At 50.7% G+C, this 19,028-nt stretch overlaps 3 protein-coding genes across 3 annotated transcripts; 1 reads left to right on the plus strand and 2 right to left on the minus strand.

Annotated features, from left to right (window-relative positions):
* Positions 1-9,904: 9,904 nt before the first annotated feature.
* Positions 9,905-11,926, minus strand: MAM_08095 (Clostridium neurotoxin, translocation; the record flags this gene model as incomplete). The annotated part of the gene is made up of 1 exon (XM_040826893.1): positions 9,905-11,926. One exon carries the CDS (start codon positions 11,924-11,926, stop codon positions 9,905-9,907), a length of 2,022 nt encoding a protein of 673 aa, XP_040675087.1.
* Positions 11,927-15,032: 3,106 nt separating this feature from the next.
* On the plus strand, positions 15,033-15,662 carry MAM_08096 (uncharacterized protein; the record flags this gene model as incomplete). The annotated part of the gene is made up of 1 exon (XM_040826894.1): positions 15,033-15,662. The coding sequence occupies one exon, from the start codon at positions 15,033-15,035 to the stop codon at positions 15,660-15,662; it is 630 nt and encodes a 209-aa protein (XP_040675088.1).
* Positions 15,663-16,472: 810 nt separating this feature from the next.
* On the minus strand, positions 16,473-18,808 carry MAM_08097 (uncharacterized protein; the record flags this gene model as incomplete). Its single annotated transcript, XM_040826895.1, has 4 exons — positions 16,473-16,550; positions 16,612-18,202; positions 18,267-18,357; positions 18,421-18,808. 4 exons carry the CDS (start codon positions 18,806-18,808, stop codon positions 16,473-16,475), a joined length of 2,148 nt encoding a protein of 715 aa, XP_040675089.1.
* Between the last annotated feature and the right edge of the window lie 220 nt (positions 18,809-19,028).

Below are 19,028 nucleotides of genomic sequence, written 5' to 3' on the forward strand. Positions count from 1 at the left end.
ATATATAAAATATATATATAAAATATATATATAAAATATATATATAAAATATATATATAAAATATATATATAAAATATATATAAAAATATATATAAAAACACAGCAAGAATAATACAAAAACTAAGAAAACAACTATTACATATAAATTGCCTACAAGGAGGGATTATACAATATTTTACATATAAATTTTAATAAGGTTTAAAAGCCTTTAATAAGGTTTAAGCCTATATTTCTTTATATCTTGTCAAGGACTGGCCTTACAGGCTACTGCGTGTAAGCGTTACTAGTATTAACTATAAACTTAAGGAGAGAAAAGAGGGAAAGGAGAAGCTCTCTGTTCCCCCTTCCCCCTTTTCCGCCTATTATATACACATACACGTAGGTCCGATGTGCATCTAAAGCGTATCTGACAAGGCACCAACACAGTGCCTTATACCCACTCAAGCTTACAGCTCGAGTCCATTACATACCCTCCTTCTAGCGGGTTCGTCCGTGTCGCCGCCGTGCAGCAAGGGCAGACGTATAGTGCTAATCCCCCTAGCAACCGCACGTCCCCGCTCCATGTTTTTCGCGCGTAGTGTATACCTAACGCGCCCCTGCTTCGCAAACGGTTTAGCAACTCTATGCCGCCTGTCCTTATTGTTTTCTTCCTAACACGCATCGCCAACGCCCTTTTCGTGCGACCAAAAACTTTTGTCTCCAAAGATCGCCGCCGCCGCTGCCCGCCTCTCTTTCCGTTTCGCCCCCATTTCGCCCCCGCCGCCCCAAGCACCATGCAGTTTATGCCGCGCAGCCAATTCAGTTTTAGCAAGGCCGCCGCCGGCACGAATTCAGATGGGCATATTGTATAGCAAGTACGCCATAGAAGGCGACTCCAACAACGACGACCTCTCCAATAGGGAGGAAGTTTTAGGAATGTGCGCGCTGTATCGGCGCAAGCTTATTAATACTGGCTCCGCTAGTTGCGTCCCCAGCCCCGCCACAGCCTGTGAGCAGTGCCGTAAAACCCGCAAGAGGTGCGTCTAGGAGGCGCACCTCTACGCCTTAAATCCCAAGCTGTGCCGCCAATAGAAAAAGGTGCAGCAAATCGCGAACGCTAGCAGGCACATCGTGTCCGCCGCGCGCAAAAAGTCAAGCAAAGGCCCTAGCGCGCGCGCTAAATTCTCCATATAGTTCAATTCTGCGACCAAAAAGTTCAATATATTATTAGAGCAGGCCTATGTCGCCCCCAGTCCTGTCCGCTCTCTATACGCGCCGGCCAATTCGTCCTCCAGCAATGCAGCCGCCAGCGCTGATTCACAGGCGCTGGCGCTCACCAGCGTGTTGACGCCCTCCCGCCGCAGGCACGCGCTGCCTCCCAACTAGCAGATGCTAGTGAATTTTTTCCAGGGCCAGGCCACTATAGCTTAGAATATTAAGCAAATGCTGCGCAAGCAGCAGGCGGAGCGGGCGGAGTCGCGCTGCAAGCGCGCCAACTAGCAGGAACTAACCTGCACCCTAGTCGACGCGCTTCGCGGGGAGGCAACTCCCTGCGGCTGACGTGTTCGCTCTCGTACCCCCAAGACCCCAACTTGTCCCTGCGGTGGGGAAGGGGGTAGTCATAGGGGTAATAGTGTTCAGAACACCGTCCCCCCTCCGCCCCCTCCCCCTCCCAATAATTAGGTTATTAATTTGACTAGCAATAAGTCGCAACAAAAGTCGCCCGGCGAGCTAGAGCGCCTGTTTTAGTGGGCGCTATGTCGGGCGCGAGTTGGGTGCAGGTTGGGTGCATATTAGGCTCTATAGTTGTATTGTCCCTCTCTTTATTTTTCCTTTTTTTTTTTTTAATAATGATTTTTTTTTTTGCTGGCCGGCCTTAGTGCCAGCGTAACTGCAGTCTAGTTCTGTATGTGTGTTTTTTTTTTTTTTTTAATTAGCTCTGCGCATTACGCTATCGTTTAGAAATTAATTGCCTGCAGATTAGGCCCGTTATGCTCCTACACATCTCCCCACTTAGCTTTAAATTAGTTAAGCGCTGCAGTGTCTTAAAAACTCTTAAGTAGTTCCCACGTTAGTTAGATATACCCCTTCTACTTAACGTATACGTTTCGCTTTCTGCCTCTCCTAGGTGCGTTCTTCGCTGCCAGGATTTCCTCCACTTTATATTTATAGCTTTCTTCGCCTTAGAGAGTCTTGTCTGCCTCAATCAACACCAGCGGCAGGCGGGAGTCCTAGAGCACTTAGCTAGGCAGCAGGTCAGATGCCGCTTGCTCAATAAGGTCCACGTAGAACACTAAGTGTATGCTGCGTAGGACGTCTAATTTTACCGTTAATAGAGACAGCACCTTAATTACTGTATACTTTGCTATAACTTAATTAAGTTTCCTGCTAGGGCAATTCGTCTTAATATTGCAGAGGTTCAACCACACTAGATCCCCTACCTAGAACCTTTCGGCTAGGCGTCGCTGTCTGTTAGCAGCCTCCTATTGCTGCTGCTAGTTGTAGGCAATTGCAGCTTGCGCTAGGTCAGTACCCTCCTTTAAGTGCTAGAGAAACGCTACCGCCTGCCCTTATAGTATTGTCTTAGAACGCTCAGTTGTTTCTGCAAGAACGACTGAGCTCAGGTTGTACCTATATATAGCCTTATTTGCGCTTATACTAGTAACTATTAAATCACAGTTGTTTAGGGCTAACTAGCACGCTATAAGGTGATCTGCCCAGTCAACCTGCTTAAAGCAGACAACTACTTAGAGGATTGCCTACACCTCTTAGTTAACTCATTCTGTACCTCTATCCGTCTAGGGGTAGTAAGAGGTTAAGAGTAGCTGTTTAATACTAACTAGGCGGCAGAGAGTTGTCTAGAACTTACTTAACTAGTCTAATCCTCTATCTGTAATAATTTGTAACGGGAACTTATAGAAACACTACTAGTAGGTTTTAAAACGTTCTACGCATTCTTCCGCGCTTATTATAGTTATTGCCTTAAGCTGAACGTATTTAGATAGGCAGTTTATAATAACTATAAGGTACTGCGCGTCCCCCTTTTCCTTAGCAGGCAGGTCCGTTATAAAGTTAATAGAGATCTAGGTCTAATACTAATTAGCAATAGAAAGGGGTTGTAGTAGTCCCTAACAGAGCTATTAGCTCTTACAGCTACTATAATAGTAGCAGTTGCATATAAACTGCACAATATCTTTTGTTATTCCGTCCTAATAAAAGTCTCTACGCAAGATATTAAATATAGTATTGCGTCCTAGGTAGCTAGATAGCAGCAATTTGTGTGCGCATTAAGTCAAGGCTGTTGTTAGGGGTTCCCACTTTAGCGCCTATAACTAACCCCAATACTGCAGTTTTCCGTGTGCGCTTATTGTGCAGTTAGATATCTATTCCTGTGTATCTACCTCTAGGGGAAACTTTCTTGCGCCGTCTTGTACTGCTTTAATGCAATGCTAGAAGGTAGCATCCTAAGCTATCCCCGTTTCCTAGAGACCTTAGAGCCATTTGTCTTAAAATGTATTATGCTAATTGGGTTCCAGCTTAGAGTTAGTGCAGGGAGCTGCCTCTGCGGTATTTACTAGGCATAACAATATGCCTGCCGCCCCCAACAGTTGCACAATGCGCCTAAAACGTAGAGGTAGTAAATTTTTATCCTAATCCCGCTGCAACAGGGCATTAGGCCTCACTGCCTATAGACCCAGGCAGTATCGCAGAAAGAAGTTAAACAATAACAGCGTTTCTGCCCATTAAGCCTGCTGTTCTAACATCTCCCTTAGCGCTATAAAATACTCTAAGTTTTTGTGATTTGTAAGTATTGTAAACAGCCTAGCTACACTCTAGAGCTCTGCTAACTACGCCTTTAAACAAGCAACTACAGCTAGCAATTCCTTATCGTAGATTATATAGTTGCATTCTGCCGCCTAGAGTCGTGCAGAGTAGTAAGCTACTAGGTAGAGGACGCCGCAGGTGTACTAAGACAAGCAGCTACTAATAGCGTCTCCTAAGCAGTCTATTTCCACTACTATATCCTTATTAGGATCCTACTAGCAGAGCACTAGGTATGTTATAAAGGCAGTCTTCAGCTTTTAGAAGGCTTCGTCCTCCTAGGAAGTCCAACAAAAGGGGACTCCCTTCTTTGTTAATTCTAGCAGCAGTCTAACTAGCTAGGAAAACCCTAGGATAAACTCGCAATAGAAGTTCGCAAAGCCCATAAATCTGCAGACGCCTTAGACCTGCGTTAGGGGCTCCTAGTCGCAGATTGCAGCCACCTTCTCTGGGTCAGGTCGCACCTCTTTTCCTGCGTGCACTATAAACCTAAGGTACTTTACCTTAGTTACTATAAATGCGCATTTCTTTATATTAAGGTTTAACCCTGCTGTCCTAAGCTGTGTTAGAATTTCCCAGACTTTTTGCTAATAATTCTTTCTTAAACTACTAGAGTATATTAGTATATTATCTAGATAAGCAGTAATAAAGTCGCCTAGCGCTAAGCCTAAGGCGCTGTTAATATATCGCTAGAATGTAGCCAGTACTCCAGCCAGCCTAAATAGGCATATAAGCTACTTAAACAGCCTAAACTGCGTCCGGAATGCCGTAAGGTGTTCCTGTCCCTCTGCAATTCGTATTCTATAGAAGGCCGCACGCACATCTAACTTTGTGAACTACCTAGCCCCTGCCAGGGACTAAAGCGTCTCCTTTACTAGTAGCAGAGGGTAGCGATCTTATTTTATTACTTTATTTAGCGCTCTATAGTCAACACAGAATTGCTAACCTCCCCTTAGTTTCTTCGCCAGCAGCACTAGGGCTGCAGCCAGTGAGGCGCTCGCTTGTATCCATTCTCTATCTATAAGGTCCGTGATTTGCTTACGGATTTCCAGTAAGTACTTGCAAGGCATATTGTACAGAGGGGCCTAGGGGAGCTTTAGGAGCGTGCCGTCCGCCTCTTTCCTCAACTAGATGTAATAATCAGAGGAGCCTCTATAGGGGGGTAGCATAACAGCTGCCTTTTCGTTAAAAAGGTCCTTAAAGTCCTAGACCTTATTTAGCAGTAGCAGCAGCTTAGTTTCCGCCTTAGTGTTAGATGTAGCCTGAACTTACAGTATTAATGTTAACTCGCGAAAGCTTGTCACTGCAAACCGGTAGTCCTATGTCGTCTTATAGGCCTGTCGGACAAGACCCTAGTACGTTAATTCTAGTATAGCAACTAATAGGGGAGTAAGTTAGCATTAGTTTATCCCCTTTACTACTAGTCCTCCTACTGCGTTAATTACTAGCTCCTGCGCAGCTGTGCATATATCTACCTTATAGCGCTTTATCTACAGAAGCCCTAGTATTACGTCCCTAGTAAGCCCTAGCACTATGTAGGCAGCAACTAGGAATTCCCAGCTGTCTACATCCGCCTAGAATCTTACTAGGTGGGATATAAATAAGTGTGACTTATACTGTTAATAACCGCCTTGCTTAGTCTTAACTACAGTATAGATCTAGCGCGCCTCCCCTAGCAGTATTTGCTGCAGTCTGCGCTGCTGCATATACTTTTTGCTTACAACTGCATAATAATTACAGCCTGTGTCTACTTAGGCATTAACAAACTTAAGTTTGTTGACTAGAACAGAGATAAGAAAAGGCATTACATCTATTTCTAAATCAGTCTTATCTAACCTCTATGTCTAGTCTACCTACGCAATAAGCGTGTTAGTTGTTATACAGCGCTACGCCCCTAACAAGAGTCTTATTGCAGAGGCTTGTTGTTTTCTAATTCAGCCTTAGTAGTGCTATTCTCTAATAAGTCCTCTGTTGTTGCAACTTGTCTTACAGCAGCTAGTTAGGGCTGTTTTAGTGCACGCAAGGTGCACTCTTAGACACAATATTTACCCAAGCTACAATATAAACATTGCCCTACCTCCCGTCTTTTAGTTAAAACAGCCTCTGTCACCTATTGGGCCCTTTGCCTCTAGCCCCCTGCAAGGTCCTAGGGCGCACTCTGTTAGGTGCAGGCTCCTCTGCCCCCTTGCCCCTAGTCTGCATTAACTTTATTAACGCTTGTTATTAGCGTGTCTTCATCCTAGGGCTAACTACTTGCTAAGAGAGTTTAGTTTCTGCTACATTAGTTACAAAGCTTCTTCTCTAAGCAGTACAACTTAAAGTCTACAGCAAAGCATTACAGCTTTGCAATTGCTAGTTAGTATAAAGTGCAGGAGATATTTCAGCTAAGAATTGCCTTGCGTATTTCTTCGCTTAAGGCTTATTAGAGCTTTACTAGCTTAACTGCATTAGTCTAGTCTATACCTCCTGCTAGTGCTATTTTGTTCTTAAACCGAACAAAGAAGTCTGCGAACGTTTTATTTAGGCATTACTGCATTTAGTCTAATTTAGTAAGAGCTGTTTCTTATCAATAGAGGTTAGAGTATATAGTAGCTAGGTAGTTAAGAAATACAGTTAGGTTGTAGTCTATAAATGCCCCAACCTTATAGTAAGGGGCGACCCGTTTCTAGACCTTCACAGAGAGGTTCTAGAAGACTAGATCCTACTAGTTGCAGGCACTGCTAATAAATGCCTTGTCAGCCTCTAATTTGTGCGATATAAAGCTTCACTATGCAGCAAACATAGACTTGTCTCCCTTAAAGGGGGGCTCTATTTTAATTAGCTTCCGTTTTAGCTCGCATAGCGGCATTAGTTGTGCACCCAGATAAAGGGGGTGCAAGGGATTGTCTAGCGTAGTAGGTGCTGATCTAGAGAATGCAATACACTGCTGTGTTAGTTCGTGAATTAGTCGTGCCTAGTTATTAACAGTTTCCCAGAGAGCAGCCACCTCAGCCTAGGTGCTTAGTAGTATTGCATTGCCAGCCAATAGTAGGTTACTCTCTATAGAGTTTAAAAAGTGTTTATTCATTGTAGTAAAATAAAGTTTATAGTATGTTAAGGACTAGCCTTACAGGCTACTGCATGTAAGCATTACTAGTATTAACTATAAACTTAAGGAGAGAAAAGAGGGAAAGGAGAAGCTCTCTGTTCCCCCTTTTCCGCCTATTATATACACATAGGTCCGATGTGCATCCGAAGCGTATCCGACAAGGCACCAACACAGTGCCTTGTACCCACTCGAGCCTACAGCTCGAGTCCATTACATATCTACAGATTTAGAAGAGGAAGAAATGCTAGCTAAAAGCAGCTATAGCTACTAAAGTATATCTTAAGCTACAAGCTATGCCTAATTAGGCAGCTATACTATAGAATTTACTTATAAATAACTCTCTTTCTCTTTAACTAAATAGAGCGTAAATTAAGCCTCTATAACTACACTCTTTTATTTATACTATTATATATAATTTAATACTATACTATAAGTTACTTCTACTTTTTATTAAGAATCTTTATATTTTCTTACTTAGTAACTAATAAATTATATTAGCTTAATTTTATAATTATAATAAGTTACTTAATTAGCTGCTAACAAATTATTACTATTTACTTTATAATATTTAAAGCTAAAAGTATAATAAACTTAAGCTGTAAGCTTAAGTATATATAAAGCACTATATTAATGCCTTATTAAATACTCTTTAGATATATATCAAGACCTATATATATAATAGCGTAAAATAGAGAGATAGAGAACTTCTGCTTTTTCCCTCTTTTCTCTCTAAGTTTATAGTTAATACTAGTAACACCTACACGCAGTTGCCTGCAAGGCTAGTCCTTAACATCTATAGCTCTTAAAGCAGCTAGAATAGCTAGATATATACCTATAAATAAAGCTATTTTTATTTTAACTTAATATATTTTAAAGCTTAAATTTAACTTCTTTTATTATTACTTTTATTTTTTCCTAGCTTCTAGTTCTTAAATTACTCGTTAAATAACAAATATACAAGTAAAATGCTTATATTTAGCTTAGTATTAAAAATAGTTTTTAGAGCCTTTTAAAGCTCTTTTAACTAGTACTATGTAGCTTATTAGTTATACTAAAGCTATAATATATATAATATAGCTCTTTATAACGGAAAGTCTTACTAGGTTATAATGTAAAAAAGTATAAAATTAAGTATTTCCCATCGTCTAGTTTTTAATTAGCTAATAAGTCTTTTAGATACACTACAACAAAGGAGACAGGCCTTTCCGGTTCCCAGCCAGCCAACGAGTTTTGTGAGTCATGACAGGGCTCTACGGAGTACGGAGTAGTCAATTGCACATCTATGTCTGAGTTCGGAGTTCTGACAGGAGATCGGCATCGGAAATTGGAGGTTGCGACGCGCCACTGCAAGGCAGCAAGCAGCCAGCCGAGTTCCAGCTTGTAAAACGTGTCGGCCGTCGAGGCAACGTCGACACCACAGCTTCGCGGGAAACCCAGGGTACGGAAAAATAAAACGCCCCCTGCAGCCTTGCAGGGTGGCAGACCAATCGGCAACCGCCCAGAATAGGAGGAGCTTGCGAGCAACCAATTGATGGAGGAAAAAATCCGCATGTGCTCCGCAGAGGCCCGAAGCGAAGCGTGCCGTGCCGTGCTGTGCCATGGTGGATGGAGGTTGGTGTTGTCACACAAAGGTGCCGAATTCAGGTGAGTCACGGAGATGACTGGCGCTTCAGAAGAGGAACAAGATACCAAGCGCATGGGTGGCCAGCCAGCGATTGGGGCACGCGGAGGAGGCTTGAACAGGACAGCCTGCATGGTACGTGTCGGAAACCAAAAGACGACGCATCTGTGGGCAGCCAGTTGACTCATGCGAAGCCTGCGTTTTGGCCTCACGGATACACGCGAGTATAGCACATCAAAGCGTGATTGCAAGCTGCGTGTCTCGTTCTCACGCCTCTCAGACTTTTCGTCTCCTCCCACCAATCCTAGCCGCTAGTAAACCAGCTGAAAGCCTCAGATGACGAAATCAGAAAGTCCCATCGGGCGGACCTCACAAACGACAACAAGGCAAGCCGCGCCACTAGAGGTGCCTCGTTCATGCCCCCTCACCCAAAGCTCACTCTTCAACGTGAGAAGCTGACCTTTCTGTGCTAGATGACCTGGACAAGACCAACATCACCGGCAGCGAGCACGTCGACAAGCTGCACGACGGGTTTCATGGACTTGTTGCCGACCGGCTTGGGCAAGGGGGCTCGGGTTGGTTCTTGAGACACGAAATATGCCGTTTAGGTATCGTGCTATGTATCGTCATTGATTCTGCCGCGACCAGTCTCTGCTCGCTTCGTCGAACCCTGTGCCTCTTATTGGAGACAGGACTATTTACATTGCAGGCCAAGGTGCCTTTTCGGGCCTGGCTAGTGTGCGAGCGACGTCACCTAGCTAATGCGGTTTGACAAGGTTGGAGATTATCACGTACCATCAGAGAACTGGCCGCACTCAGGAAGAGGGGAAAGCGAAAAGCTAGATTCAGCAATCATCTTGAACGCGTGGTACTAGATCCAAGGTTATTCAAGCAATTTGAGAGGTCTATTTCGGATAGCATTTCTTGTTTCTTCATCAGTCCTAGCTAGTCGAACCGGAAGCGTAGTGCTCTGGACCATGCTTGGCGTTTTCGGCGTGAGATGTCATGGTCTGATGATATTCCACCCTGCTGTATCTACCATACCGGCGCCCCGTGCTTTGCAGCGCCCACCGGAGCGTAATTCAAGAGCTAAAGAGTGGAATTATTAAACTGTGGCAGGTTCTTCAGCTGGAGACTGACAAGAGAGGCCATGTTAAAACTGTAAAAGGTTTAGTTTCAACAGTTGTCGATTCCTTAACCTACAACGCTTACGTTGGGGGATATCCTCAGTATAAATACATCTTCAGCTCTTGTAGTTCTCCCCATTGCTATCCATTCGTAATAACTCGCGTATCCCAACAGGCCAACGCCACTATGTATGCTTTCTCTCAACCGCTTTGCTGCAGGAAACTCGCAATCCCTTGAACCGTTGGAACCTCGCGACAAGACAGAATCAAACGGCGGCACGGACTGTTCCATTGGCAGGAAGCACAGCAGCGCCGGAGGAATGTTGAGACTGTCCTCTCCCCCTAGCCACGGCGTCCCTTATGATGGCCTCCCCAAACTTCTGGCCTTGCAACTTCTTTCGCAGTCGGTGGACCCTAAGCCTCGCGTTGCTTATATCAATACCCTCCAGAGCAAGATCCTCCAGCACCGAGTCGATAAGTCTCATGTCCACTTCAATGACGAGCGCAAGGTATTCCGGGCTGTCAGGCTCGCTCTGGACAGGGAGAACGTCTGGGTGGGTAAGGTATCGCATCGCTGTAGGATCCTGCTTGTCAAAGAAGAAAGCTTCTGGGCCCTGAAATCTCTCCCTGGCGTACTTCACCTTCCACCCATCGTACACCCTCCCGTACTTGATGGCGATGAGCAGCTGGAGCTCTCGGACCATTTTCACATCGTTTGACGGCCACAGGGTGGAGAGCTCATCCTCGGTAACATTTCCCTGAAGAAACCGCGCAACCTCCAACGCGTGGTGGAGCGCGAGCCGATCACGCTTCTGCTTCGACAGTCCCATCAGATGATCCCTTATGAAGTGCTGCGGTGACAGGGCCCGCGGATCGACTCCTTCCAGGCCCTTTGACTGTCCGGCAATATAGGCGACTTCCAAGAGACTAGGCATGGGCGGTGGAGTATTTTTCAGATGTGTGGCGATCTCGTTTAGCTGCCTAGACACGTCGCCGGCGTTGTTCGTCGGCGATTCGGGGGAGCCGGGTTCTGCAAAATTCACTTGCGTGTAATGGCGAACCATCTCGCGGGACGTGATCTTGTCGGTGAAGTTCTTGTTGTAACCCTCAACCAGCGACTCCAGAGAGAGGTTCATGTCCTCCCTCAGCCTCGTTGGCAGTTGTAGCAGAGCCCGGCGCTGCCTGCGCATAATCTCGGTCGAGACACGCCGTCGAATCCTGTGAATCGCCTCCAGCGTCCCGTTCTTGATCTCGGCCTTTTCCTCGGCCGACCGGCTCGCGTCCAACAAGGCAAAGTGGCTGCTTGCGTTGGCCGCGCCGATTCTCTGCGCGCCCCTGGACTGGATGGCCATGGCCTCGATAGCGAGCGAGCTTTGAAGCTTGTACCGAAAGCCCTGATCCGGATACAGGTACGCATCCGAGTAGATGTACGTGTACACGTTGTCGTCCAGGAACCTGACCCAGGCGGCATCGCGAGCCCGCTGCACACTCTCCTGTGTCGGGACTTCTGGCGCTTCGAACATGGACATGATGGCCCGAACGACGTGCGTGAGAATGCCGAGAGGAGCAAGGGGACTCAGAAGAAGCCCGTCGCCAATGAGACACAGGGCCGTGTCTATAACGTCGGCTCCGTCAAAGTCGTCCTTTTCCAGCCTAGCCCTTGCGTTTACTGCGCAGCCAACAATGGGGACGATGGACGTGACGGCTGCGACTCGGTCGAGCACGGTGGCCTCCTTGATAAAGCTCTCGACGACGTCAGCCATCCAGAGGGCGCTGCCGACGGCCGCGGGAGCAGCTGAGCCCAACTTGAGAGGCTTTACTCTGAGGGATTTTGGCGAGAGCGGCTGATAACCCAGCAGCTTCGTGCGCACGTCGGCCAAATCCAGGGACCATTTCGATTTTGCGAGAGAGGTCAGCTCACGAGCAGCAACGAGCTCCGCAAACTCCTTTTCCGAAAAGGACTCGGCCAGCTCTGCTGCTTGAACTTCCTCTAGAGTTGCCGTCTTCCACTCATCAGGAAAGGCAGGCCCTCCCTCTTCTTTTGCAACGATGAGCCCGCTTTCTGTCAAGGTTTCATCATCGGTCAAGTAGAAGACTTGGCAGACTTCTCGCTTGCGAATCGAAGCTACGTGGTCAGAAATAGTCGCCGGCTTGCTGTCGCCCGAAAGTGCATCAGCTGCGTCGGTCCTACGACTTGAATGCCCGTCGAGAACAGCGGGCGTTGGCCTGGGCGGCGGACCTGCAACGACGTCGAAAGCGAAAAGGGCAAGGAGCCGGTAGGCCTTCATATGTGCGTCATTCGTGGTGGCCAGGAGAGGAATATGCCAGTTTGACCAGGAAAGAGCAAAGAAAGACAAGGCGGGAGATGTTGAGAATAAATTCTCTTGACGTGCTGGCTGGGAAGTGATGCCGGCGAACAATGGCAGCCGCAAGACCTTTATAGGTCCCAAGCTGATAATGGCTTCAGTTTACACGCGGCGACGTGACAAGCCGTCGACTCCGCTCAGTATTGCATCCGCGGCAAGAGCATCCAGAGGTTTGGGCACCAGGGATACAGATAAATGGGCAGATATAGATCTGTCGATAGTCTTGATGCACTGCATGACTCGGCCTCGACCTTGGATGCTGTGAGATCTTGCCAACTCGCCGATGCCTTCTTGCCAGCCAGCATTTATGTTGACCAACATGTCAACTGATGGGACCATTAGGACGCAGTACCGCGGTGCGAGCTAAGCATAAATCCTCTCAGGTGCCCTGTTAATACTATGAGCTTTGAGCTATAATAGACAAAAGCAATACTTCCAAGTGGAGACGGACGGAGTGAAGACGAGAGCCAAGGTTTATTGATTAGAGGTCCGGGCTCTTTTGCTGCGAGCCCACCGTCTTGCTTGGTTTTCTGGAAATTCGACCGTGATCCAACGCCTAGCTGCTTTACTTGCAAATTCGAGTCATGCCCGTCCCCGCCCAAAGCTCAATTGTTGCACGGAAGATGGCTAATAGCGGTTAACAACATCGATGGCTGGACATGCACAAAGATCCCAGGCCTCGTGATGCCTCACATGCCAGAAGGGGGTTCGAGCTATGGTGGGTTACAGCGCAAAGGATCAAAGCCGAGATGCCCCAGCAACGACCTTCAGCAACATACGAGACATTCTCTGAAATGACGGAGTCGCTACGGCTCCAAGCCCTCGCTCTACAATATCAAACACTTTCAGAGGTCGCGTAGTGCACCAATACTTGGCCAATAATTAAAGACTATTACACCAGGGCCACGTGGATTGGGACGTAGTGAGGATATCAGAGTGTAAGGTGGTTTGGATACTCACTACAAGCGCCACTGGCTTTCGTGCGGACTTGTTTACCTATCCTAGCCAAGACGATGAGACCTTTAGCAAGAAAAGAAACATCAAAGCCAAGAATAAACAAGTGGCTCGGAGTATAATGCATGCAATATGTACAATAGAACCCCTGAATGTTGCGCCGGGCGCTCGCATGACCGGGAGCCTGGAGCTGACAGACGAAAAGAAAAAAGGTCATCACAGTGAGCACATGGCCCAGGAAGCACCCGAACCCTTGCCAAAGTTGTTTCCAAAAGACACGTTGCTGCTCCTTAAGCGGCAATTTCCCTGTACATATCCTTGACGATCCGTCATAAAAGTACGTAATGACAGCCATTGGTACCGGCAAGCCGGTCAATCCATTGAACCCCACAGGTCTCCTTGTCAGATCACTCGTGGGTAGGGTCAGGGGTCAGGGGTCAGGGGTCAGGGGTCAGGGGTCAGGGGTCAGGCTGTAGCTCTCTGGTGCTTAGGTTGTTCTTGTCTTTTGTGGCTAGTGTTGAATGTGTACACAATTATATCATGTGGGCTTTGTAGATTATTCTAGCTTTGCGATATTGTATAGAGCTCAACCTGAACCTCGAGTTCCTCAGAGACCCATGTACGCGTCTAGATTCGAGTCCCGGAGTATAATATTTCTGTCGCCTTGCCGTGGACAATTGAGAAATACTCTCATAAGCTCTAGCTGGACTACCCATGTGCCATCCGATGTCTTGCGAGAGCTTGGCGTGGATTCCGCTCCATCTTTGAGGCTGTATTCTCAAGCTTGTCGAGAGTCTCACGCACCTCTAATGATAGTTGTAGACGTCTTGCATGTCGTCCTTGGCGTTTGCTGCGCCGGAAATGGGACCACGGGCGAGTCGAGGTCTTGGATCGGAGCAGTCTCCGTTGCGGCAGAGTCGGCAGAAGAATGCCACGGACACCGCGAGTACACGCCACGTCGGCCGGTCTAGAGTCGTTGCTAAGCTTCCGGTCATGCAATGCCTCCTTGTTCCTTGACGCACAAGCTAATATTCCGACTGCAGCAACGCGAACCATGTTGACGCCAGGTTCAAGTGGAGCAGATGTTGGAGCACAACGGGGTTTTCAAATCAGGGTCTATCGAATCAAGCCAATGATTGTGACGGGGGAAAAAGTCTGTCGGATTCAATCTCGAGCGCAATCAGGCTGGCTGATTCCCAGAGGGCAATATCAAATCGGCCAGATGTCTGGATTCGTGGACTTGTGCTACCCGGAGATGACGTTTGGTAAGACTCAAGCTTTATAGATTGCACCGACGGGCGAAATTCGCTCCAGGATTGTGAGTTGCGCATTATAACTATTAAACACCAGGATGTGGATCCCACAAAGGTGAACTTTTGAAACGGGCCCAACAAGCAGCAAGTTGCACTTCCGACGCCTTGGGTAAAGAGTTTCCAGAAGCTCTATATTAGACATGACGTCGCCATGGGTGAGGGCGGATGAGGCCAGACCCTAGACCGATATATCCTTGACAAGCAAGGCCCCGTCGGGACCGTTTATATGAGAGACGTGCATGTAATACTTGGACCGACGGCCTTTGCTATAACTTGGAAACCAGCCATCCGGGCCGCGCAATGTGCACCTTCAGAGCCACGCACATCTAATGGCATCGCCGTGTGGGCTGCCGAGTAGTGAGATACACACGAGTACAAGTGAATTCATGGCGTGACGCCAAGACGGGGCAATAGTTCCGCTGGCAGAGGCATAATGGACAAAGGTCTGCGAGAATTCGCCTCGACCCAAGACCGGCCGCACTTATATAAAGTCTCTCCAGCCACTCGTGTCACTTGCAAACCGCACAGATAGCCAATCTGGGAATCGAGCCGCTCCGTCGGGGCCCGCATCACAAGCAGCTGCCTTCAAGTCGCTTGCGTGCCTTTGGCTCCCCCGTCCTCGGCTGTCACGAGAGCCTCACCCTTGCCGCCAGCACCACGGCCGGCTGACCGACCTGTTTCGTTTCCTCTTTTTGCAAGGCAAGTCTTGACCCGGCGTGCAGCCCCCGGCAGGAAATCACGCTAAACGCCCGACATGGCAGATGCGCTTCGGTGCCCTGCTCTCGCTGGTGGGCGCGGCGGCGGCGGCGGTATATCCCACGGCGTCGCCGCGCGAAATCGCCAACGCGCCCATGCCGGACGACAGCCCTCGAGGGTTCCTCTGGCGCGGCGACTCGCGAGCCCCCGAGGTCGTGTTCGCCGAGGGCTTCAGGCCCTACCGCGTGCACTACCTCCTCGACACTTCCGAGGTCAAGTGGGTGTCGCTCACACGGCGCGCCACGACGGCCATCTCCTACGCCAACGGTCACCACGGGGCCGTCGGCGCGTCCGGGGACGAGGGATACGTGTACGTCGTCTCGCCCGAGGGCATCAGCGGCCGCACCGCGCACTATCTCCCCCGGATAGACAAGAGCAACGCGTGGAAGTACGAGCTGGCGGTCGAGGGGGAGGTCCCCAGCGAAACGATTGTCGGCGCCTACTTTTTCCAGAACCTCAAGGGCGCGCGGCCGAAGCTGCAGAGGTGGATCGCGAACCCGGGATACAAGTACGCGGCGCAGAGCCCGTTCACGCCAAGGGGCACCTCGTGCTGGGCCAGGTCCTGCTCGGCCGTGTCGCACTTCGTGTCCACCGTGTGCAGTAGCATCAACTGCTTCAAGAGGAGGGACTGCTAGATGTAGACGAGGCCAGGGCGCGCGAAGTAGAGTTGCCGCCGTGGCCGCGGACGTTGGGGGGTTGTGAACGGGGGCTATTCATGTTCATGTACCTGAGTTGACAGCAATCGGGCCCTACGGCACTAGCTTCTTGTCCAACACGAGTGAAGACGTGAGAACCGACACCCCGTCCGCGCCGACGTGTCACCCCAGGCGTCGAGCCCCCAGCCAGGCCAGGCGAGCGCCCCCTTGGGCAGAGCACGGCAGCGACAACGAGATCCGAACATCGGGCGGCGTGGCAGGGGCCGTCGGTCTCTGATAGAGCTAGTGTTTGGAGTTGGGTCCGAGCCCGCCGGGTGACGCGTAAGCTCGACCTTTTCGTTTCTTCTTCTCGTGCCCGCCGGGAGACGGGCGCGACGTGGAGGCACGGCAACACCTTGGCAGCCCGGACGGTGATGACACGGCAAGCTGCGCCCGCTGAACGAGAGCATGGCCCGTTGTCCTTGTCCTCGGAGTGTGCGGCACCGTCCCGCTCCAGGGGGGTTCTACGAGGGCAAGACGCGAGAGTTCTTCCATCCCAGGCCTCCTCGCACGGGCGCGTGGCGACGCCCGTTGCTCGGGCTGTCGAGTCGCGCATGGGCACGTGGGCGCTTGCCGCCGCGTCCTGGTTGGAGGGTGAATGGGAGCCGGCAGGCTCGTCGCGAACAGATGCATGGATGCTCATACAATACACAGGTGCCGAGGACCGAGCAATGGATGGATGGATGCTGGGTGCCGCCAGTCACGACCGACGAAGGTGACGTCCCTTGTACGAGCAATGGCAGGTGGTAATTATACAACGAAGAAAAAGTGGCAAAGTACAGGAAATGCATCCCCGCAAACACCTCCTGATGAACGGGCAACGTGCCTCTGGGACATGCTGCGTTGGTCAAGACAAACCCTTCCCCCCCCCCCCCCCCCCCCCACTGACGGGCGAGCTCAACGTCAGCGTCACCGGAGACCCAGACAATGTAACCCAAATGATCGGCGGCTCGTTTCCGACATTGTCCGACTTTGGAGAGCCGCTGCTGGCGGAGACGGTCCTGCCCCCGGGGATGGTGACGGGGACGGGAACGCTGCAGCTCGTATCCTGGGCGGACACGGTGATGGCGGTGATGGACGTGCCGTCGTCCGAGTACGTGTAGTCTGCCCGGGGCTTGCACCCGTCCAGGGTCATACGATTGATAAAGCAGGCGGCGGTGTCGTCGTGCTTCAGAGAGACAAGAGGCCAGTTCGTCAGGCGGACCATCTCCTGGGCAACTGTCTCGACCCAAGACATGATCAAGGACATCTTCTTGGTTTCGGACCCCACGGCGATGACCGGCATGTCAGTCTGACGCAGGTTGGCCTGGTGAAACATGTAGGGGTCGGGCTTGAGGCCCAGCAGGTGGGCGGCATTGGTCGTGCGGGCGTCTTTGAGCAGGTCGTCAAAGGTGCCAGAGCCCCCCGAGGTGTCTTTCCACTCCTGCACGGTGCAGTCTGACGACCAGCAGTTGTAGTAGATGGTGGTGGCCCAACGAGGGATGATGTAGATGCCCGTGGCGCCGTTGGCGTCTACCGTCGAGGCCAGCGGCCAGAACTGGTTCTGCCGGTTCACCAGGACGGGCCGGGTGTTGTCGCCCACGACGTACTTGATGCCGTTGGCCGTCCACGCGTTGATGGCGTCGGCGTTGTGCAGGCCAGTGATGGCAGGGGGGATGAGGCCGTGCGGCGAGAACCTGGCGGCCTGTGAGATGCCCATCTGGGCCAGCCAGGCCTGGTTGAAGGAGATTTCGCGGGTGGCGTCGTGGTAGGTGGCGTTGTTCAGTTCCTCGTGGGAAAAGGTGTGAGAGACGTGGCCAAAGGCGTTGAGGTTGTTTGTGTCGAGGAACCACCGGGCCAGGGGATCCAAGCTGGCGCAATCTTTGGACCAGTTGTACGACTGGAACGACGAGGGCCAAAGGTCGGTTCCCGAGCCGGGCGGCTTCGCCCACTCGAGGGGGGTGTCGGGGGGCGAGATGTAATCCACGGCTGCATCGGGACGGCACTCGACAGTGCTTCCGGCTTGGGACTCGAGGGTCACGGCCGATTCAATGTCACCGTTGCCGTTGTGGCCGAGCTCCATCCAGTAGTCGGAGCCGGCAGGCAGGCGGCCGTTTATGTCCTTCTGCCAGGCAACGTGGGCGTCGAGGTCTTCCGGCCGGAGCCTAAAGGTCGTGTTGGCGGGCAGATACATCTCGGTCGCGAGGTGCACGTCGTCCACCTGCGTGCTCAGGTAGACCTTTCGTTTGCCGACAAAGAGACTGCGAGTCACCCAGTGGATGTAGCTGTGCTGCAGGTAGTTGGACGTGAGAGACCAATCCGGAGCAAAGTCGACGAACCACACCATCTGTTCGCGGCCGTCAATGTCGTTGATGACGGCCGCGACGGACTCGGTGGGAAACTTGGAGTTTGTGGAAAAGGCAGCAAAGGCCGTGGCGACGCCCGCGTCGGTTATCTGGGCGGGATAGTGCCAGAGGCCAAGAGTGCTCACCGGCGCGTTGCTACACCGGTTCCGGGTCATCAGCAACAGAGGCAGCGGCATCAGACCGAGGAGGAGCCACCTACGTCTTGAGATTTGCCCCTGCAAAGGCCACGCTGCTGTTGATGCTGATGAGCTGCTCCTCGGCGTTGCAGCACTCGCCGAGTGCGGTGGTGCCTCGGCCGAGTTAGCAGAATGACTCGCAAAGAGGTCGGGGTGCACGGCAGAGGAGTTGCTCACCGAACTGCGGACCAGGATACTCGGCAAGGCGGACCATGCGGACTTTGAAGGCGGATTGATAAGAGTAGAGCTGGTTCCACTGGTCCGTCGTGATGGCGCTGCTGTACGTTCCGTTGGTCTCGTAGGAAACACTGCCGACGAGGATGATGCCGCCGTAGTTGCCCGCCGCGGCCGTCGAGTTCAGCTCGGGCAGCTGTCGTCCGCCCCGGGGGATGGTGACCTTGGCCCACGGAATTCCGTAGCCGTCCAGGCCGGGACTCGCCGCGGCAACGGACTCGTCGTCGGCTGCAATGATCAGGACTGTGCTGGAGACGGTAGTGGCCGCCGCCGCAAGGCGAGCGACGGCCGCGAAGACGGCCAGACGCCGCGAGAACACAGAGGGCCGCATTTGGAACGTGGGAGGAGAGCAGCAGCTTGGGGGAAGGGACTAGTGAGTAGAGATGAAAAAGACTGGCTCAAGGTGGCAACCGGGAGCGGCGCGAAGGGCTTTAGTTCTTTAGCTCGGCTTGCCCTTACGACTTGCGCCAGTTTCGGGGAGTGCGTGGACAGACACTGGAGACGTGCGTGTATATACATGTATACATGTGTACTTGTTGTATTCAAGAGGC

Source organism: Metarhizium album (assembly GCF_000804445.1).
Source record: "Metarhizium album ARSEF 1941 chromosome Unknown scaffold_43, whole genome shotgun sequence".
NCBI lineage: Eukaryota > Fungi > Ascomycota > Sordariomycetes > Hypocreales > Clavicipitaceae > Metarhizium > Metarhizium album.